Source organism: Seriola aureovittata, chromosome 12 (genome assembly GCF_021018895.1).
Source record: "Seriola aureovittata isolate HTS-2021-v1 ecotype China chromosome 12, ASM2101889v1, whole genome shotgun sequence".
Taxonomy (NCBI): domain Eukaryota; kingdom Metazoa; phylum Chordata; class Actinopteri; order Carangiformes; family Carangidae; genus Seriola; species Seriola aureovittata.
In genome coordinates, this window is record NC_079375.1 from 15,743,298 (window position 1) to 15,766,549 (window position 23,252).

General features: G+C 40.7%; 1 protein-coding gene across 4 annotated transcripts in view; it reads left to right on the forward strand.

The window, feature by feature from the left end:
* The window catches only part of LOC130179273 (glypican-5-like), a 100,743-nt gene that overhangs the window by 56,199 nt on the left and 21,292 nt on the right, over nucleotides 1–23,252 (forward strand). For all 4 annotated transcript variants that reach the window (XM_056392165.1, XM_056392166.1, XM_056392164.1 and 1 more), the window contains one exon: nucleotides 11,796–11,916. In XM_056392165.1, the coding sequence (XP_056248140.1) occupies nucleotides 11,796–11,916 (121 nt within the window). The remainder of the gene's footprint in view (nucleotides 1–11,795; nucleotides 11,917–23,252) is intronic.

The following is a 23,252-nucleotide window of genomic DNA, read 5'->3' on the forward strand; positions in this document are numbered from 1 at the left end:
GTTAGTCCAGCGCAGTTTTGCATAGAGCAGCGACTGCCGATGGATTTTCCCTGATTCTCACCCACTGGGCTTGTTTGTGTGTGTTATAGATTCACAGTCATGCTCCAGTAATGGTTTCACTGTGATCCATGATTACTGGTGAATGGCAGAACATTATATTTCCTTTTCTAGTGTGTGACATTTTCTCATTGAGAATCATTAGTGATTTCTTCACATTTTGAAATTAGACCTGTATAATTGAACCAAGGCAAATTTGTGCATGTTTGTGGGAAACGCAGAGACAGGAAAGCGCGGTTGAGTGAGTGTGTGGCGGCATATGTACAGAAGAATTGTTGTATATGTCAGGAGATAATTCCTGTCTGCATGCGATTTTCATGTGTGGGCACATGACTTTCTTATTCCTCAAATCTAATGGCGCTGCGCAATGTTTTCCCAGAAGTCTGTGTGGTCTGTTGAGTCAGCCTGCAGTACGTCTGCTGGTACATCGGCGCAGGCGACACAGCGAGGTGGGGAACTGTTACACCCAGTGACAGACGCAGGCGGGACAGTCAGGCCTGGGAATATCCTCAAAGCAAACCACAGGCCAATTACAGTTGTAATCTATGGAGCTTTAAATGCTGTAGCCATACTCTACTCTGTGTTTCCATTCTCTAGTGCTACAGTTAGACAAATGGAAGCTCTCCATTATGTAATTTGTTTAACTTTCATGTGAGCAAGTAGTTACATTGTTTTGTAGTTGTAGAGGGGGAGCAGCACCCACTCACTTCCTATATGGAAATTGTGTTTAATTACCTGAAAATAAAAGCTTTAAATTACAGTTTCAGTGGTTTAATGTTTATTGCACTGATCTGAGACGAGGCGAATTACAACTTCGAGTCTGTGCTCCTTCAACTGCGACTAGTTTCAGTGTCACAAGTTTTTCCAAAGAACGAGATGATAACATTATTAAATTGAGATTGTCAGGGAGCTTCAGTGATCTCAGGTTTCTTACTTTGAACAGTCAAGCTTTGTTTCAGATGAATATCAGTACAATCTGCCTGTTATCCATGTCAGAGCCATATGTTACACTTAAAATACAATCCTAAAATGAACTGGTGCCAAATTCGCCTGAAGGCACTGTCAGCCTGTCAACTCATTCTTAATATTCAAGCTCAGAATTGCTCGATAACTCAAACATTGAATACTGTAGGCTTTCAGTACATAATATTGGCCACATGGGTGCAGTGTGGAAGCATGTTTTACTTCACTGTCAACCAGCAACTAAGTCTGATAATATTGCTCCTCTATTATACTGAAATGTAGTTCACTTAGAGCAATGTAAACTTTCCTTTTCCTTTTTGTTCGTCTGTTTGATTTCCGTCAGACTAAATGTTCAATATCATCATATCAGTGTTTGGAGGCAGAACTAAGTACAAAGAGTACATGTTGGATCTGGTGAGCTCCTATAGTGAGTAGGTGGGTATATACATTACACTGTGCTGCAGCTTTTGATCTGTTAATGTCAGGATTTACTTACACAGCCACAGGGATGAGAGAGACGGTGTGTGTGTGCGTGTGTGTGCGTGTGTGCGTGTGTGTCAGTGTCAGAGAACGTGAGGAAGAAAGCAGGAGCAAGAGCAGTTTGTTGCCAAGAGTGAGTCACTTACGCCAAATTAATTCAGCTCTTTGCAGTTACTGTGATTGTTAGATAAATCGATACTTGTTCATTAGCCTGGAGTAGCATTGAAATGAAACATGCTTGGCTGCGTGTAGGCCTATAATGGGCTAATGATGAGCCAAACTAGATATTGTAGACATCACCTAGCCTGCAGACGGAAATAGAAATAGACAGGTAGAACAGCCCTAATGATGAATATCAAACGCCTCTTGGGTACAAGGTAATCACAGTATTTGATTACCTGTAAGTATATACTCATGCTAAGTGAATCACTGCGCCTATTCATAGGTCATTTCCATCATTCTGTTTTTCTCCCTTTAAACCCACTGCCCTTCCTCTCGCTCAGTCTCTATTCCAGTTCTCTGGCTATCCTGAGGGTTGGCCCAGGTCGCAGTGGCCTAGAGAGCATACCAAGGCGGGACTAGACTTGGGGTAAACCCAGAAGACCGAGTACTTGCTGAAGTAGCCCACAGCTGGGATTGTTTGCTACCACAAACAGGGACTAGGGCCACTTACTAAATTTAAACTCGCTGCTGTATCCAGGAAGTATAAGTGTAACTGTGGTCAGCAGTAGTTTTTTAAAATTAATTTGGCACTGAGCATCTTGGAAATCCCGATTCTCAAGAGAGTTCCAGCCTGCTATTAGCAGTGGGCCACATCTCCATGAGACCATGGTCTACTGGCTCATAGGGGACGGGGGTCAGCTTTCATCTCTCCATCCGCCCCAACAATCTGATAAGAGACGTCCAGTCAACAGCTACCACACTGCCACTCTGATTACATGGGAGACAAGCAAACATACAGACAGGCCGCGTTGCTTCACCACATGGACCTCTGGTCACAGCGAAAAGAGAGAAATGTGCACAATACAAATGAAAGGAAATCTGAATTTAATGATTGTTTATGAAAGCTAGATTCCCCTCAGGGGCACTCAGTGAGAGAGATAAGTGTCGGCAGTGATGGGCGAACTGAAAACAGGATGAAGCAGAAATATTGATTGGATACTTGACCTGACCCAATAAAGTCTGTGTACATGTATTTGCTGGCATAAGAAAAGAATATATAAAACAAACATGCAGTATGAAGGGGGCCATTCATAAGTGCAGAAACACCTTTTATTGCACTGTAGAGGACAGGCTTTCAGTGCGTAATAGCCATGAGTAATATGAGCCATTGGACCTTCAACCATATAGCTGTTACAGTGCAACCACTCAATAAACCAGGCTGGTCTTGGTAAAATCACCCTGGGACCTCTTAAGAAGTGGCAAAGCAGTTGAGACCAACATAGTGGTGTGTAATTCCAACCAAACCACACAGCCATAAACAGCCATATTTCACTGGTCCACAGCGCCGCAAAGACAGATATACGGCCAGTTTAGCACAGGTGTCATGCCTCAGGTACTTCACCTGAAGCATGACAAAAATTGTACAGATTCAATAATGTTGACGTCCTGGACAAAAATGTTTCATCTTGGCTGACGTGACATAACCTCGCAGTTAGTGTAAGTGGAGTTAGAAATAGCCTGTGGACTGTTTATGTTTGTGTGGAGCCCCATCATCAATAGTAGAAGGACATGTCTTCTGCACTTACTGCAATTACTCTAGGTCACTGAGTCGTAACCCAAGGGGCCAGAACTCCCTAAGAGGACCAAGATGATTAACAGTATAGGAGAGTGGAAAACAACTGCTACACAAAATGAGGTTTACTTTTTTCTGATTTGTTCCTATAATTAGCTTTTTTTTTTTGTTAAATAGTGTAAATTTCACCTCAAAAAATACTTTAAAGAAATAACTAGAATGAAAAATCACTGATTGCAAGGTAGACATACAGTATATAACCTGTGCTGCTGGGTCACAAGTAGACACTGCATCATTTTAATGGGTCATAGGTCAAAAAGGCAACATACCGTACTTTAGGTTCAAGCAAAAGCCAGAGCTGATGACATTAACATTCCCAACTAAAGAAAATAGTTTCATGAACTAACGACGGATGATTATTTAGTCAAAACAAGTTTCAGTATCACAACATCTCATGATTGGTCATGCGGACACAAGGAACAGCTAGTCGGTATGAAATCACCAAAACAGTTTCCAACTAACTTCAAAACAAGAGAAATGAGATTGCTGTTCAGCAGCTGACTGTGTTGTTGATGTTGTTTGGGGATTCCAACATGACTGCTGTGCCTGTGCTGCTCTTTATTTTTCTGAACCCGCCTGACTCTCCATACATCTCTGTCTCATCGCTCAATACTGAAGCTTGCCAGACTGAAAAGAAGCATTGCAGAGGGTCCACTGGGCTACCGGCCAGGTCTACAAAAAAAAAAATCACATGGCACCCTTGACTCAGCTCTTAAAGAAATTAACTGGGAGCTTCACAAAATTTGGACGGATAAAGTGAAGTCTCATTGCTCGGAACTACCGTCAGAATTTTCTACTTTCAGCAATGGAATCCAAAAATCAAATCTATAATGAAACAAAATAGTTGAGAGTAAATTTGACAAGCTTTCTTTTGAGTTTTTCTAGTTGTTAAACTTGGGAAAACTTTTCTCAAAGTCTGCCTCATTATCCGCAGTGTCCTAGTGTTTCTGAACGTCCATTACACTGGTGTCTCACTGGGACAAGATTGGATATAGAACTGTTACATTTCCAAATCCCCAAGCTGCCAGGTGGAGGTCAAAAGACAGGAGGAGGCAGATAAAGAGGGGAAAAAAACACATAGCTGTTTGGAATAGAGTGAGAGTAAAATGAAGCCATGACTGCATGCCCCATATACTGCGGAGACTTCCAAGTGACTGCAGCTACTGGTGGCGTTCAGCGTGTTCATGTGGTTACCAGCTGGGTTACAAAAGGAAAGCAAAAAGAAAAGAGAGTGAGAGAGAAATCACAATTTAATGGGAGTTTGCAGTAGTAGGTGGAGAAAATAAGAAAAAGAAGAAGAAATATGACTTGAACTGAAGACTCTCGATGGACTGGAGAGATGGTTTAAAAACAAAAAAAAATAAGAGGCGGGGTCGGGGGGGGTGAAAGAGAGAAATAGAGCACAGACAGAAAAGCACACTGTTTGAGCTCGCCTGCCCTGTAGATAACCTCTCCTGATTTCCTTGCTATTTCTCCGTGCACATTTTATGATCTTGAGTATCTCCTCTCTAATAAAGTTGTCTTTGAGGCACAGAAAGCTACATTACATGCTGCCAGGAGTTTGGACATCTTATATAAGAGCAGCCAAAGATTTTGCCAGTGCTTAATTTTGTATATAGCTCCACGTTTGAGATATTTATTATCACTGTGTTTATCGGTGGAATCGAGGGTTTGTGGTAGGAGTGTGCCGTGTGTGTACGATCACGTTGCATGACAGGATAAATCCTTACGAAACATTTGTATGTGTTTGCACATGTTCATGTTTACTGTCCAGCGGACAGCATGTGCACATACAGCATGTCATGTTGATTAAATGTTTGCAAAGTGGCTTTTGACCAGTTGCCTGTTCATGTGCTTAGTGTTAGCGCAGTGAATGACTGCTAAGCTCACAGTGTGTGTGAGAACAGTCTGGCCTTTCAGAACAAAACCTCCTGTTCAGAGTATTTCAACATGTCCAAGCCCTGCTCGTAAAGTTAGCTGGATACAAACATCTACTCAACCCCTCCCTTGCTCTCACTACTGGCCTCGCTTTTCACTTCAGGGTCCTCCTGTTCCAGTGGGTAGGACGACAAAACTGGAATGCTGTATTTTATGATGTTATGGGCTTAGTGTTATGATAAGCAGCGTATACAGTGTATGTTTTATTCTTATGTAGACTTATATCCCTTAATAAAACAGTCAAATTAGCAACAAAAAAAAGTATGAAGGCATCAACTTAAGCTAAAAGCATGTCTGTAATGTAGTAAAAGTAATGTATAAAAATATTGGTTCCTTTGCAGGATTATCCCTATATTAGTGCATCTCTGCAGATTAGACTGTGAGGCTGCTGCTGATGCTTTCTTTAATTCTGTATATTGTACAGTCTTCCCCTTGTCAAGTTCTTCTTTTGGTACTAAAATGTGTGAGTATATGTTTGTTTTATGAGTGAAAACACAGAAAGTTAAGTTAAAGAAGGAGGACATAAGAAATTAAATTATTAAATGTGTATATACAGTGATAATAATATTTCCATTTATTTTAGACTGGCCTGTTGCATCTGTTCTCTTCAAATATGCACAGTAGTCTTCAAGAGGGATCTGTTTTAAAAATCCTTGACTTCAGCTGCAAGTTCACATTTTGCAAAGTGTTTCCCATACACAGTAGCATTCAGTTATTAATGGAATGTGTGTGTGTGTGTGTGTGTAATAAAAAGTCTACAGAGCAAGAGACTTCTTAACTGTTGCACAGTCTCCATTTTAGGAAAAAATGGATAGGGGTTATTGCCAGAATGGTGGAACAGACATATAAAGCGTAATCTTGACATTGCTTGAACGTGAAGTTATCTTTAATGCTACGGGCTTAGTGCATAGCTTTGAGGGCTTTGAGTCGGCAGCGCAAACGGCACAGAAGTGACTAAAAATCGCACAGTGTTATCAAAGACAGTCACAAAAAGTGCAGAGCCTCAAGGATGACATCTTCAGAAACTACAGTTGCCCTGAACCATTGTGTAGTAATCATAACCTTTCAATGCGAGTAACTCCAGCACATGTTCAATCTCGCATACACACAACGGGTGGGAGGGTGGGGAGAGGCTTTATTAATCATGATGAACCAACAATTTGCTGTTTGCCCTGACAGCAGTACCACCAGCTCTAATCCAAAGCCCTCCTCAGCTCAAATAGTACCACCCACAGCCACAAAAATACACACACTCCAACATGAAAACAACCTCATCTCCTCTCAGTCATTAATCACTGACACTTTTGCCCTCCCCACTTTGCTCTGATTCAGCCTGATGTTTCTTTCAGAGGAATCATTCATCCAAATCAATTTCCATGTGGAAATGTGACCGCCAAAGATACAAGCTGAAATATTTTCACCTCTTAATATTTAGAAAAGGAGAGGGAGCTTTATATCAGTTAATCAAAGAGGCGTATATCAGTCTGTGATGCTGTGTACTTTCTGAAGATTGTATCTTTTTAAAAGGGAAACACACACAGAAAATAGGATTTGTGATGAGGCACATTTGAAGGAAGCGTGATGACAGAAAATTTATCATGGCTTATATTTACAGTCGATAGTAGTTAGTAGATCACCCCTTTTTGTAGTTTTAATGTTGTGCTTTTCAACTGTAATGAAACCTTACTTTTCTGACGAGACTCGCACATAGACGCACAATGCCCAGGTATTCCGTCACCTTCTGTGTTTGTCAGAGACTTTCCCTCAAAGTGGAAGACGGTTTGCAGTTTGAGTTCTTCCCTTCGACGTTGTTGACTGTTTTACACATCCTACTGGGCAACAGAGATGTGTTTGCTGCTCAAGCATAAATCTATGTGTTGACTACTAACCTGTCAGGCAGAGAGTACAGCATGTTGTCTCCTATATCTCCTCATGTCAGCGTAACATGTGGAGCTGGATAGTTCAGCTCCACATGCTGCCAGTGGGAAATAATACACTGTGTATGTCCATATTATTCAGTATTATTCTATTGATACATTCTTCATTGGTCTATTAAACTTGACGATTTCACACAATGTCCTGCTTTCGAGCTATTACGGGATGATTTATTGATTCTAATTACTGAAGCAAAGATCCAGATATGCAGTGTGTTAACTTAAAATTCTTGGCACAAAATGTCAAGAACACCATGTAGCCTTGATGGTGCTATCCTACAATCCTGCAGTGAATTTTGAAGCACATCAAAAAAAAATAAAAATCAACAAAACTGCCTTTAATCATCCCAGAGATTATGTACAACCGTTTATCTCACTGGCAGATACTAGTGGATAATCTTCTTAACCACTGGGATCCTGGCGAATATCTCTGCAGAGAGTTTGCAGAACCAATGCAATTATGCAATTAGACAAATTACAATCCAACAAAACTACTGAATCTGCTGTATGTTTATTTTACAATGTCTATGGGTCATCTTGGACATCTCTGTGGTACTGTGTGTTTGGAGGTTTAAAATAAGCTGTGCTGTGAAAGGTTTAGTAGAACAAGAAGGGATCCGTCTAGTTTTTAGTTGTTTGTTGTACTGTCTGTTTGAAAGGGAAATGTCAGCAGCCGTAAGAGTGCAGAGTGCTCTGACGAGTTTCACTATATCAAAAAGAGATTCATGGGGAAATGCAAAGATCATCCCTACCTGTACTTTAAAGAGACGCACACACACACACGTACATGCAGTATATACACAAAAAACATCTATATAATTGAATCCCCGATGAGTGTTGTCGGCTCAACTGGTTTCAGTCAAGAGCTGAGCACAGATGAAAGACAATCAGAATCCACTTTACCTGGGGCCAGTCTACTAGACGTGCTCTCTCTCTCTCTGACAGAAGCTAACCTCCTTCAGACCCCTCATCAAATGTTTACACATACATGAAAATGTTGTTATATTAATGCTATAGCGCAGCTTTGCTTACAGCATACACACCGAAATGTTCGGGCATGTTTAAGCGTGCACTCTGGATGCACATATTCCCTGTGTTGTCACCCCGTACACCTTGGAAGATGAATATTGAATATCTGTTTTCTGCCTTACAGCCCCACAGGCATTCCCGCAGGCCTTCAAAAGATCAAGACAGTTCAGTCTGGGGTCAGCATCAGGGAGTGGAGGTCACTTCTAGTCTGTGCTCCAGGCGGAGGGAAAGATGGAACAGACAAAGCTGCCTTTAGGAGGGTGCATCAATTGGGCATTCACAGGGGAATGAGTCAGTTCAGTAGAAAATAGCCAGAGAGCGATGAGTCAGAAGCCATACATGTGTAGGTAGTCGTTTTGAATGTTTGTTGAGGTTGAACGTTTGAGACCACCGGACGAGAGCTATTCATTTATTAGCCACACAAGAGAGTGATATCATTTGGGTGCTGCAGTCTTTTACTTTCCTGTACAGTTTTCTGCTCGACATTCACAGTCACACTTTAATTCGATGGGACATAGGGCTGTAGCGAGAATTTTTTTTTTTTTTTTGAAATAGTACACAGCCATTGGCAGAAAGCTTATCATAGCATCTGATGTCTGCTCCAGATCCGGCCGAAATTTGCTGCATTAATTGTCTGTCTATCAGGTAATCATCTCTGGGATGTCCTGCTTTGTCAGTTGTCACACCCCTTACGTCATATTAAACTTACCCCGCAATGAAGTGCTCTAGGTCTAACACGCTGCCAAACTCACCCTGACACTTTCCTTTCATTAGCATCCCATCTGATGAGCTCATTTCCACGCCGACACTGTTATCCCAAGCCAGGGCTGGAGACGGACACGCATATGCTCCCGAACACACAGGCCCCCGCTTTCAACCACTGCTTAGGGAGCTATTCGATTCTTCAATTAATCATTTATGTCAGAGGGGGGAAGTTAAAAGTCCAAAAGCAATCGATTGTCTCCATCTTGACAAGAGAAGATTCAAAGCCGCCGGGCAATTAAGTGCTCAATTGTTGTCAAAGCAGACAACGGTTTGTGTGTGTGTGTGTGTGTCTGTCTGTTTGGGGGTGGGGGTCCACTTTGCAAATACAGTAAAGTGAACCAAGCAATGAAAGGAGGAAGGAAATAAACAAGGAGGAGATGCAAAGTAATGTGTAGCGGCAGAGGGTTAAGTGAGAAATTTTTGCATTTTTATGGGCCCGATGTGTAAAGCGCTGTTTCAGCAAGCCGAAGGGGCACAGACCTTATCAAGATGTTGCTTAGATCACGGAGATTCTCAGGTTCAGCACTTTTATGATTGCCTCCACTCATATCCACAATACATGCAGGTGTGTGCGAGCACAACCACACCACAAATCCACGCACATGCCTATCCGCCACGTCCAAATAAACACACTCACTTACACAGTCCATAATCACTCCATCAGCCTTACGCTGCCCGTGGAAGCATCAATTGATTTGATGCCTGTAGATGTCATTCCTCTCCAGCACTGTTAAACCCCCCCACACACACACATACACACACACACACACACACACACACACACACACACACACACACACACACCCGCATGGATTACCATCCACATATAATTCTCAAATTGATTTGGATAACAGTATAATGGCTGTGGAAAAAAACATATGTATATAAGGCGAAGCTATTAGTTTAACAGTGAATCTATATATCTAACCTTTACCTATGTAGGCAAGAGCATTAAGAGCGTAGCAGCAGCAGGTGTGCCAGACCTCCATCGTCATGGTAACTATAATAGTATTAGGGTTATCACTACGATTTGGTTAGATTTAAAGATTGTGGTTTAGGTGCTACAGTAATAAGTAATGTTTTGATGCCTCCTAACGCTGACTTTGTCGCTCTATATACTACGTCACCTGACTTCCTCCTTTGGTCCTGTCATAATCAATACGGTTGCTAGAGGTGGCCTAACAATGAAACCTATCTGTAGGTCATAATAAGCTGCTTGCACAGCACTGTGGGGTCGTTTTTTTCACAGGACAGTCTCTGATCAGCAGAATAATATCACTAATACAAGAGGCCGACATAAGTTTCCTTTGCAGGTTGTGGTGTTTAACCTTAGGGACAGGCTGAGGAGACTCAATATCCCAGATGAAGAGGGGGGAGACTGAGTATGTATGTGCATAATAAGTGTGAGAAATAGAGAGTTGAGAGCGGGTGAGTGAATTTTAACATTAACAGTCTCTCTCTAATATTAATGGATTTTAAAGCACAGGTACTTTCTCTTTCTAAGGCAATGTATTTCTTCTGAAGATGTAGTGTCTGAGCTTCTCATTTGTCGAAACGAAATCACTATTCTACCCATTATGAGTTGTCATTGTAATCGTATTGGTTGGTATAATTAGTGAATTTGCTTGTATGTTGTAAACAAATTCGGAACTGGTCAATTAGTCATTAGTATATAATGAATTGGGTTAATTAGGTTCAGTGTAATGACAAATTCCCAGTTGCCCACTAGTCAATATGTTTTATTAGCAACAGATAATAAATGGTTGTACCTTTTCAGTGAAATAATACACAACGCACGTAGCCTAATGCTAAATAAATAAAGCTAAAGTACAGCGACTTGCAATATATTATTTAAATTCCTGTTTAAGAAATGAATAATAATGTAGTCCAGTTCATGGTTCAAACATTCTTGCCATTAAAACTATAAAATGTTCCATGAATCCCTGCTGGATGCTTAGCTGTGGTGTGCTGAGTCATCGTAGGTATTATTTATTTCAGCCATAACAACTTCTATGTCTTAATTTTAAACAGTTACCACACTTCCCCTCTAAATCAGGCATGCTGCTAGAAATGTTAACCTCCCTGACATCAGCTCAACAACAGCTCTGACAAAATCAACAGCTATAATCCCTGCCAGGCCCAAGGAGCATGCCAGGGATTAAAGGGTCCAGCTCACCATGTGTCTCAGTTTCATTTTTACAACGCTGTGCCCAGTCACATTTTCATTTGAAATTATTTTCAGTTACAGAAGAACCATAATAGCAGCATCCAGTGATTTTTGACCACATTTGATTCATTTGAGCCATTATTGACACAAAACATATTGCAGTGTTGGGAGTTTTTAATGTTTTCGTGCAACATGCTCTGTTTCTCGTCTTTGACAGATGAGACACTAATGGTTTTCAGTTCATGTTGAAGAAGTGCTGCGGTGTAGTTGGCAGATTACTGAATAAAGACATTGGTGGACTACACATTGTACTGCTCTGTTTGGCTTTTAGTTTAGTTTAGTCTATTTGACAGTAAAGACAAAATTACATCTCAGTTTATTTGTCAAGCATAACACAGTGAAGTCCAACACTTATTTCCATTGTGGTCTTTGATGCAATATAATTACACATGGTTACTTATAACAAGGAAAGATCAACAAATAAACTATCTCACAATAACAAATACCTACAGTACCCCTCTCTTACAAGCAGAATAAAGCAAAATCACATCAGAATATGGCTGCTGGTGTCTCAAGGAAACACTTCTTGTCTGTCTTTCTGCGCCTAAGTGTATATTGTCTTCTATTTGACACCAAGCGTCTGACTCTCTCTTCCTTTTTCTCACAGCTATTCTGGCAGAGTTGTAGGAAATGGTCTGCATGCCCAGAGGCAAAACCCAGAGGTCAAAGTTCGCAGTGTGGATCCTACGCTCGCTGAGGTCAAGGAGAGGTTGGATCGTTTCAACCAGGTAGGGTGACCCTTGCTCAGCATGATCATCACTGATAAAGCTTCAGTATACACACATATACATTTGTACACCTAATCACATGTATACAGCATGTGTCTGTGTTTCAGCATTTTCAAAAAAATTTTCTTCCATATGTCACACATAATATCTTAGACACCATTGAGTGACAAGGGGGTCATAACAATAACTGTACATGTCAAAACAAGGAGACCTCATTGTTTAGTTGAATGATTGTTGATGGTTGCCTTGTTTAGAACAGAAAATAAGAATCATTTAAACAAAAAAAACAAAAGTGAATACAGATTTCAGGGTTAAATGATGTTTGATGTTCTTGTCTTTAGTTGCATAAGAGCATTTTTTCCCAGTATTTAAATGTCATTGCACTGAAACAGGTCAAAAGTTACTATCAACTGAAGTATTTTGCAACAACAACAACAACAACAACAACAACAACAGAATCTTAATTTATGAGGCTTTTGTCTAATTAGTACTCTGCAAACAATATAACACATAGTCAGAAGAGCTGCTGAAATGTCCCTGCCGTTTTCTTCAGTACCCAAAGTCTTGTTTTGAGTGCAGAGGCAGATATCAAAGATAAATGAAAAGGACAGAAGGTGAAAGGGAGACAGTCACAAAAAAAAAAGTGAATTACTGTGGAAAAAAAAAAAAAAAAGAAAGAAAGATGAGAGGCGGGAGCAAAAGGTCAGGAATGAGTGACAGATAGGCCGAGATGACACAAGCAGCTTCAAAGTGACACTGTTTGTCATGTAGATGGGGTTTAGGACTGAAAAGGACCAAGAAGAAAAGGGCCATTTCACACAGTCCCTAGAGGCCATTTGAGGAGACAAACGGAGCAGGATTCGGTTCCCCTCTGCCTGCCTGCCCTTTTGTTGCCCTGAAAATTATGCCCACAGACAGTACACCAGCCATCTCTCACTTTCTATCTCTAAATCCCTCTTTCTTTCAACAGTTTTGACCCTTTTGCCACCTATTTGATTCTCGATGCTTCTAATACATCTAAAAGACTTACTCCTGTCTGTCCTTATTCTTCTTCGTCTTTGTCTTTCACTCTGTTAACGCATCTCTATTTCAGCTCTTATTCTACTCTATATCATGATAGTTCTTTATCCTCACCTGCAAACATCCTCTTACTCTCACCTTTTTGTCTTCTCTCTCTCTCTCTCTCCATACATTTTTTTTTTTGCCTTCGCCATTCATGTGTATCTTGTATATCTCACATATATGTCTCGGCCAGCCTGTGTCAGCCAACCTGTCTGCCACTGACAGCTGAAGATCATTTCTGTCAGACCAAAACATCCAATTATGCATGGTGGCTGTCAAGTACCATGTTGTCATGGTAACTATGCAGAGTTGAGCGGGTGTCTTGTTGACATTTACAGGGTTGAAACGCCTACCTTCAATCTAGACCAGGTGGCAGAGCGTGGCTGAGCTTTGTGGCTGTGCCAGATAAGAGAAAAGAATCAGAGAGTGTTAAACTGCCTAACGTGGCAGGATTTTTGATGTACATCCACAAGAGTTAAACATCCACAAGCGTAGCCGTACATTTTATCACATGTGCCCACACCCGCCTGTACACAGTTTCACATAGTTGCCGTACATACATTAAACTGTTAAACATCCGACACAAAATTATGTTCATTTCTGAATTCAGACATTTAAACTTGTGACACTCACCTGTGACAGCTAAGAACCCTGGGTACTATCCAAAGCGATTCATATAGATCAAGGCGGTTTTGTTCAAAATTCTCTGGCCTCTGCCAGCCCTTGTAATAGGCTAGTACCATTTCACGCTCAAACAGCATTGGACAGGCTTAAAGGCACACTCCTTGATTTTCTTATAGCAGCCCGTCACTCCTCCCAAATCACCAAATTTCCTCCCAAAGTCTGACACCTCAACCGTGAGAGGAAATTCTGAGGTGCTGTTCAACATTTAAATTGAACTCGACATTCTCATTTAGTAAGTAGCTTTTAACTCAGTAGTTGTTAAAAATCAAAATGCCATTTTGTCTCTCTTTTGTCATTGTCTGCAGTTAAAATAATTGTTCTTTAAACACCATTAGAATGGAATGATCCTCGTTTAAAAAACAAAGTCTTAATACAAGGCACAAGCCAAATATTCTAGTTTTTGAGCAAACAAGGTCATCACTTGTCCCAGGCTCTCTTTATCCTTCCTACAGAGCCCTCAACATATGTTTAGAGACAGAGCCATTATATGATAATCTTCCAGGTGGGCAAGTCAGCTCACAAAATAAATTTATTTGCAGATTGATTTTGGCAAGCCCATCTGGATCCCTTTCCAAATCACAAACCTTACGGGACACCCTTGCTGCCTTTTAGGCTGTAAAGTTAATTGCAGTTCAATCAGGAGAGAGTTGTTTACAGATTTAAAGAACTGTTAATCCATACAATTTAGATTTGTTTGTGCACTCTACATTGACAAAGCTCAGTGGCTGAGGACTTATAACTGAAACAGCAATATAACCTGGAATGAGATGACAATCATCACTCAGATTCTGTGATGCTGGAGTCTTGATGCTGGTGGTGACCTCATGCTGGTTTGTAGGCCAGAGGCTGTAAGCGGTGCACTGCTAGTCCAACTGGACTAAGTGATCAGCACTCGCTGTGTGGATACATGAGAGGAGTAGGGAACTTAAAATCTCTGCAGCCACTGAGGTAACGGCAAAGTGCTTGGCATTGATCAGCAACACCTGCGCACCCCTGCTACAATATTACAGATTATGTCTTTACATAAATATATTCATTTGAATGACCAATCTGTTGTTAATAAACAGCAGGATTTTTCACAGTCTGGCTGGCAGCCCCACACTGAGTGAAAACAAAAACCTGACCTTGACCGTAAGAAAAAGCTTAACAGAAAGCAGCGTTGTTAATCTTCTGCTGAGACGGCTCCCACATGAACCAGATACAGCCGAATCAAAGTAATGTCAGTGCAGTGGTTAATTTTGGTTCTTTGTGTCTGTGCGTTTCTGTACTTCAGTCTTTGCAAAATACAACTTTGAGTCTCAGACAGTCAAAGTGAGGACATTTTTGAGAAGTGAAATCATTTATATCAGTCTTCACGACTTCAAAGGACTCTTTGGGTCTACGATTTGAATTTTGTGTCAATGTTAGAAGTACAATTAGGCATCTCTGTGTGTTTGTCGTCTTTCATCCTCACAGCTAGTTTGGCTTGTTATTTTCACTGAAAAAAAAAAGGCTAAAAATACACACAGTGGGAGGATTTTAAAATTCATGTATAGTCTCTTTTTTTGGACTTAAAAGGTATTACAGGTATTTCAATGAATCCCTAATCTGAGTTTCTCCAGATTTGAATAACCTTCATTCCTCCATTTCCGGGATTAGTGAGGTTGAGACGTGTATATTTTTACCTACTGGAGAGTAGTTAGGCCCACAGCACAGTGGCACTAAGAGGATTGGAGGAAACTACTGCTGATGTATCACAGACTCTGACCCCTCATCTACCCGTGGCATTCTCCTCTTAAAGCACTCAGAGCTCTGCATACAAAATGTGTGTGTGTGTGTGTGTGTGTGTGTGTGTGTGTGTGTGTGTAGCTTGCACATGCACATAGCAGAGCGTTCATTGGATTCACACGCACACACACAACCTGTGACAGACAGGTTTGCAAGGTGAGAGAGGAATCATACACAAACTCGCAGCAAAATACAGTATCTCCAGTTAAAATTAAGTTTGTAAAATCTGGAAATAACACACAAATACACGCAGGACAAACCTAATCTCTTGACCTCTTATAAAATGGTCCATTAAGTGAATCAGCCTGTGTATCTCCACTGACGATCCTCTTTCTTGCTCTGTTTCTCTCTGCCTGTAAATATTGCGAATGTGGACAATAAATGTTTCAAAGTGGATTTTTGATTCCCGGCCATCAGTCCAGCTGTTTTTGGGTGGGGATCTTTTTACAATGGTCTATCTGTTTCCATTTGAGTATTAAGACCAGATCATTTGTCAGTTTGTCAATTTGCACTTAAGTAAATGCAAAGTCAGTAGTAACATGTAGTGCAGGGGCAAAACACCCAGATGCTCATACTCACGCTTTATCGCTTTATTTTTCTCTCAGGCACACACACGCTCTCACACACACACACACACACACACACACACACACACACACACACACACACACACACAGAAACACACACACACAGAAACACACACACGCACACAGACAGCATCATTAGAAATGTTGAAATCTGTGGTGAACAGGGAGTTGTAAAGACATACAACATAAAACTCCAGTACAGAGATTTCAGTTGTTAAGTGTCTACCGCTTTGCTATCCGGTTTGGCCTGTGGCCCAGCCAGGTACCACATCACAGAAAGCTTACTTATGTTTCACACACACTCAACACATCCCCACTGTGGATCCTGTGGCTCCTTGAATCTATCAGCCAATGCAGAGACTCCAGAGTTACTGTGTGCTCTTGTTTGTGAGGACAGTTTGTCGACGGTATTTAGAAGACTAGAAATAAACAAAATAAAATGTTTTATGTGAACTCCTAAAGAACATATGAGTTGTATGAGTAACCCACAGTTGGTTTTGTGACTTCAGTTTGCTTTCACAGTGTATGTTTCTCTTAAGTTTTAGCGATGCCTGCAGCAGTCAGAAAGGGGTTTGAGCTTTAAAGAGTTAGTGGAGTCCAGGGATGAAGAAAGAGCTCAGGCTGAGCTGGCAGCCTGTCACAGGGAGGGGACAGATTCTTTCCACTTGAAGAAGATGATGGAGCTGGCCTTCACAGGAGCTCTGCTGCTCTTTGCTGCTGCTGCTGCTGCTGTGGCAACGATACAGCAACAAGTCTCACAGCACAGAGCTCTCTGTAGTTTGGCAAGCAACCTTCATGAACCCAGACTCTACTTTAAGCGTTACATTTTTTACCATCACAATTAGATGAAAAGCTCATAAAAATCCAGTGAACCGTGAATGTTTTTCCACATTGGGTCATATTCATTTTCCTCATGGGTTTCAGCTCCATGAAGACAGTGATTCTTGTCATGTGGAGAAAATATGTGACCCGTTTGTGTTTCTGGCACATAGTTAAGAAAATCCCCTTTTTCAATCTGATATGGTGTGCATTCGTAAAACCAAGTCAAAACACATTGTTCCAAAGGTTATTTGCAACAGGGATTACAGGCTCCTGTGGCTTCACATATTTTGTAAATTGTATTGATGGATGGTTGTTTCGGTATATATATTTTTTTCTCACTGAAGTTATTCCATTTGGGATAATGGGTAAAAAATGGTTTTCATTATATCGTTGGATAGGGGTGGGTGATATGGCCAAAAGATCATATCTCAATCTTTTGCGGTGGAATCACGATCCACACTCTGAATCACGAGTCTCCCCGTAGATTTTGTTGAACTCGTGATCAGATGACTAGCTGTGCATATGGCTGCCTGGACACAGTGCCTGTCACTCACAAATCTCTGCATCCTTTTTCCGCTCCGATTTTATTCTGAAAGTCCTGTCCAGAATTTGTGATTCGTCTCTTTCTGCCACTTTGACACGTCTTTCAGATGTTTTTCAGCTTGCCGCTAATATTTGACCACAATGCTGTCTTGTTTACAAATTGTGTCAGAACCAATCAAACTTTTTTTGCTTTGCTTGCAGTGGGCTGGTTAGCAGTGACTGAACTTTAAAAAATGAAATATCTAAATATAGGACCTTTTAATGACGCGATCTGTATGATTCATCTGACATCACCACCAATTTGTTTCATCTCTTGGAACACAATCACATCCTCAACATTCATTAATCATTCATTAATCATTCATTGATGTAACAATCCAATGCTAAACATGTAGCTTAGCCCTGTTGATGATGCACAAAGTTGTGTTGTAGTAATCTATGTGGCTTAGCTGTGGTGTTGAGCAATATGTTACAAATACAGTGTGAGGGTTGACAGTCTGGAGCTTAGCTCTTTTGATTATGAGCCAGGTTACATATTGACAAGATAATAAGCTAATGAGCGACTGTACCAATAAATGACCTAATTCATCAAAGAAGCCGGTAAATTAAAGAAAAGATTGCTTTCAGGGCGGAACTTTCGTTCTTAACTTGTTGCCAAGGGACACACACGTGACAGAATATCTCGGCTAGCGCATCCAGAAAGTGGTTGTACCCATCCATTTAACAAAAAGTAGGATTAAGCAGCCGGAATAAAAGTAAGAGTGGGTTTATTTATTTATTTTATTTCTTAGGAATCTTCTTAGGAATCTTTTTCACAAGAAAGAATTTACTTTTTGTACATTTAAAAGTTATATAGGCTTTCTTGCTTTAAAATTTAGATCAGATTTTATTTATTCATGTATTTTTTTTTTTTTTACCCAGTCCAATTTTGGATGGATAGGCAGTCAAAGAAAAACTAGGACACCATATTTTTTCTTTTGTTCTGTCTCACATGAATCATATTAAAGTTGATGTAGAACCAGCAATCATTAATGCAGTGTGTGGGCTGATGATGACCACAATGATGGACGTTCGTGGTGAGTAACCAGGAGCGGTAACATATCAGGGGGCCCTCTTCAAACCTTTTGTGCTGCTGCCTTATAAGGGCTTCTGAAGCCCAGTTTGAAGTCTGAAAGGCTCCTGCTTCCCACAATCACAGCAGCAGCCATCAGTGTCTGTTGATCCTGACATTTCTCACAACAGACTTTTCATCAACGAGGTAGCTGCTGGAACATGCTCCCTCCGAAAACTGCTGATGTCACTCAAACTGCCACACATTTTCGAACAACGTCTCCATCATTTGGCTGGGAAAAACCAAAGTTCATTCACACGTACATAGTTTCACACACACAGTCTTTCTCAGTCAGTGCCTGACAGGAGCAGGGTGTGACAGCACAACGCCACAGTGTGTTGTTGTGATTGACTCATGAGGGTTATATGAGGTCATGGCCAATAAAGTGTCACTAACGGTTAGCAACAGAATCGGCTTGTGCTAACTTGCAGAGCAGGGGTGTGTGACTCTGCTATTGTTTTAGAAAAGGTTTTTACCATTACTCAGACTTCTTGGGAAATTTGCTCATTTATTTTCAAAAGCATGACCAATTTTTCAGCTTTCATGCTGATTTCATAAGGAGAGGGTGAACTGACTAGTTGTTGTTGCAGAAAACACCACCATGTGTCCACTTTTGGCTCACAACTGTGGAGAAATAGGTGCAAAACTTTCCTGCATTCCTTGTTTCGAGACAGATCTCTCAGCAGAAACATTTGTGCCTAAACAAATAGTCATATAGCCATGTTTTCTATTGTTTTCTATTCTCCTTTTCTATAGTCCTTCTGTGAATAATGTCCAACCGGCATTTTGAAATTGCAAACAAGCTTAGATAACCACTGCGTAGATGAAGTTACCCGCCGTCTTCCAATATCCATGATTGTCTATCACTATTCGTACATTGATGCAGATCCAGACACAGAAATATGAAACATTTTTATCATTTATCAAAACATATTCAAAGTTTGCCTGGATTTGGCAGAGGGGCATGTGGTCTGCGAGCGAGTGTGTCCATGCATATGTTAACAGATTTTTTTTTTTTTTTCCTTCAGCTAATATGTTGTCCAGAAAGATGGCATCTGGAGTTTTAGGGTCAGTGATCTGAGACTTGAACTTCAACTTTTTGTTTTCCATCGTGTGATGTAGATTTCACAATAAAAGGTCAACAAAGCAAAAGATCTGGCTGTCAGATTTGGATAAGGGATTATTATTGGTTTCGTCTTAAACCACAGAAAAGGGCAACAGCAGAAAAGTACTTGGCTCACTCTGTTGTTAGGCCTTTGATTTTAAAATCATTTTGGAATCAATTTCATTTTCCATGTTGTGGATGGCAACGCAGACTTTTACTTAAGTCCAGACTCTGACAGCTACTATTACTGTCCAGTCCACAGCTTGCTTATTCTGCCAGTATGAGGCTCTGCATTAATTAAGAACCGTCTGGAAACCGGTTGGCCGTAACAGGCACAATTAATCCATGCAAACAATACATCATATCTCTTCCAGAATCAGCAACTTTGGATGGCTGAGCACTGCAGCTATCTACAGTTACTTTTGTTTGCAGACTGTCACTCTTCCTAGAATACTTTCTCTCTTTCACTCTCTCTCCCTGTCACACTCATACTTTGGAAAGATGCTTGTTTTTTTTTTTCTCCTTTGGCTCCCTTTTCTTGGTCATGCAGTCTGAGATGTAGAGAGAATTGCAGCCATTTCCTCTGAAACCAGGCAGACACACACACACACACACACACACACACACACACACTTATTCTGTCTCTCAGCTGATGTTTGTTTCTACACAAAAGCATTATGAGCCTTTACAGTATGTGAGAGAATGGAGAGAATTTTAATTTAAAAGTTGAGAGGGCTTCTGCAGACTTTTAGAGATTACCACTGTCACTTTTTCCTTAAGTCTCCTCCAGCTTTTTCCTCCCGTCTCCTTTTCTCCGTCCACATATGCAGTTTTACCACCACTGCCCTCAATGAGCTGATACTGTTTCAAATTGTCAGGGAAGAAAAAGAGCACATGTCTCGATGTGGGCATGCAAAAAGGTTATGACTTATGATCCTGGTTCGCTAGTTTGACAACGCTATCCCACATATTACAAACGCACCGACGTGTGCACAGACACACTCACTTACACCAGTACCGCAATAGCTGCAGTATTCATATCCCATCCCTAATGACCACATTTCACATTTTTATATTTCATAATCAGATTTTCTATTTCCACATAAAACTGGAATGTGTATCCACAGCTCCCTCCTGGTTAAGCTACACGCACACACGCATGCACGCACGCCCGCAAGCACACACGCACACACACACATACACACACTGTTTTAGCTTCTTTCCTCCAGACTTTTTCAGAAAGTGATTGGTTACTCCTGGCAGTACAGATTTTAGTGTGACTAGAATGCAGTGAAATACATGCAGGAATTCAGCCCTTGATGCTCTCAAACCTGCCCCATCATCCTCTGACTGAAGAATGCTTTTGAAAAGAAAGAGAGAGGAGAATGAGTTGGCAGGGTGAGAGGAGAACTAGAAAATATTTCATGATTTGGGATTTTATTCAAAGACTTTGGGGAATAAATGATTTGTGTTCAGATGCCAGGGTAATTTCAAGGTAATCTTAAAGTAGGCTGGCATCTTGTTTTGTTTTTTTTTTTTGTTTTTTTTCCAACCCCTCCATCCTCATTCCCATCACCTGCTTACACAACTACAGGCTCAGTCTTCCTGTCTGAACATTTTGTACATAGTGTAACAGATATTTTCTTTTCTCTCCCACCTCCACTCTCTACTTTTAATTCTCCTTCCTCCCCTTTCTCTAATTGTGTCTGTCTGTCTCTCCTTTCACTCCGTCACCATCTTTGTGTTTTATTTGGCCCGAGCAGTTGAAAATCTTATCTAGATGTTGATCTGAAATTGCAACACTTGAACTGATCATTCCAGTTTCGCACTGCACTCATTTGTCTTGATCCAGCTGGCATATTGTTAATGAACATATTGTACTAAATCTACAAAAAAAAAAAAAAAAGAACTAATAAGAGAAATGGTTTCACTTTAAATCTGCAAGTGATATTTAAGCAGGATGAAATGTATCATAAAAGAGGCTGAGACATCCATTTGTCAACCAGAGATATTCCCCGTAGCCCATAGTGCAGTACAATCACAAGATTATAAGGAACATACAATTACAGAAGTTTACCTTTGAACTTAGTATGGTTCAGACCAGTTTAATAAAAAGTAAGAAAATAGCTATTTAACTGTAAATTTTGACTAAACTTGAACAGCTTAAATATTCTTCTTTTTTTTTTTTCTTTTTTTTTTTACGGCATGTTCTCACTATCCATAGGCTGTTGGGAAACAGTATTTAATCCAACAGCAAAGGGATATTCAGCATTGTTTTACATGTCAGAAAGAGAAGGAAGAATCATGTTAGACCAAAAACATTTGTACCGTTAAAGTCACAGCAAATCTCTGCTCAGCGCATCACATAAAGACTGCTGCTGCCATTGAAATGTTCTGCCCACTTGCTCACATTTAGCACATGTTGCAGTGTGACAGATCAGGAGGACGAGCCTTTGAAAGGTTGTTGTTGTTGTTATTTTGGATGGCATGAATAGACTGTGCTCTGTTTTGTTGAGCGCGTTGTTCGTCTGTGGGTCCTGAGTCATTGGATTCTAGAAAATGTTGTTTTCTTACATATTATTTTTTTTTGTTCTTCAAATGGACCTACATGGCTTGGCAATGATGTCTGTGGGCTATCCTCTAATGTGATAACTGCCTCTACTCTAAAGCAGATAGAACGCTAGGGGAAAAAAAAAAAAAATCCAATTTGAGGAACTGCTTAAGACTCTCATTGAAACCCAGAGCCGATCCTTAGTGCAGCAACAGTCTTTTTCTATGAGAAAGCCGATAAGGAGAGAGAGACTATTCACCACATATAAAGCGTCCACCAGTCTTCAAGAACACATATTGGAATATTGTATATCTCCAAGGACAAATTAGATATTCGCTTTTTCAGTATATTGTTGTAATACGACAATTCCGTTCCCTGCGTGTTACCTCTGAAATAACCACAGTGGGAGATGACATTTCAACAGAAAGGCATAACTGAAATCTTTGGCAGTCTTGCCGTCCCGACTTAGTCACAACAAATCTACAAACTGCGTTGGACAGCAGCCAACTACCAATTCTACAACGACCCAACTGTGGTTTCCACAGCGACGGCGCCTTAATTGATTCCTTTTCTAATTAACATGCTTTAAGGACAGCTGGGCCAAGCGGCATTGTGTTAAACGTCCCCTGAACAGCACGGTTATTAGCTTAATACCCAACTGGTTATCTGGATGGTGTTGGTACACAACGTTCTGCTGTTCAGCAGAGCATTTGCTCGTGAACTCTTGGAATGTGCATTGAATTTATTTAGTTGCTCTGCATAATAAAAAAGCTTAATGTGTTTATCGTGGTTGCTGTCCAGAACCAAGGAAGATGTTTTCTCTGTCTTGCTGTCTATCTCCCGTCATCACTTATCTGCCCTTTGCAGGCGTCTGCTAAAATATCTGGATTAAAGCAGTGGATAGATACTTTAATTCTAGCTTATATTTTGTACACAAATCAATGTACTTTCACCTCTAATTCACAACAACAGAATGGATTCCTCAAAGTGTAAGGAGAACCAGTACCCCGACAGCTGAGATGGGAAAGAGCTTTTTAATTGTGTCTCTAATGAGCCATGAGTCCCCTCACCAAAGCTTGTCCTTATTTGAAGACAGCATATCAC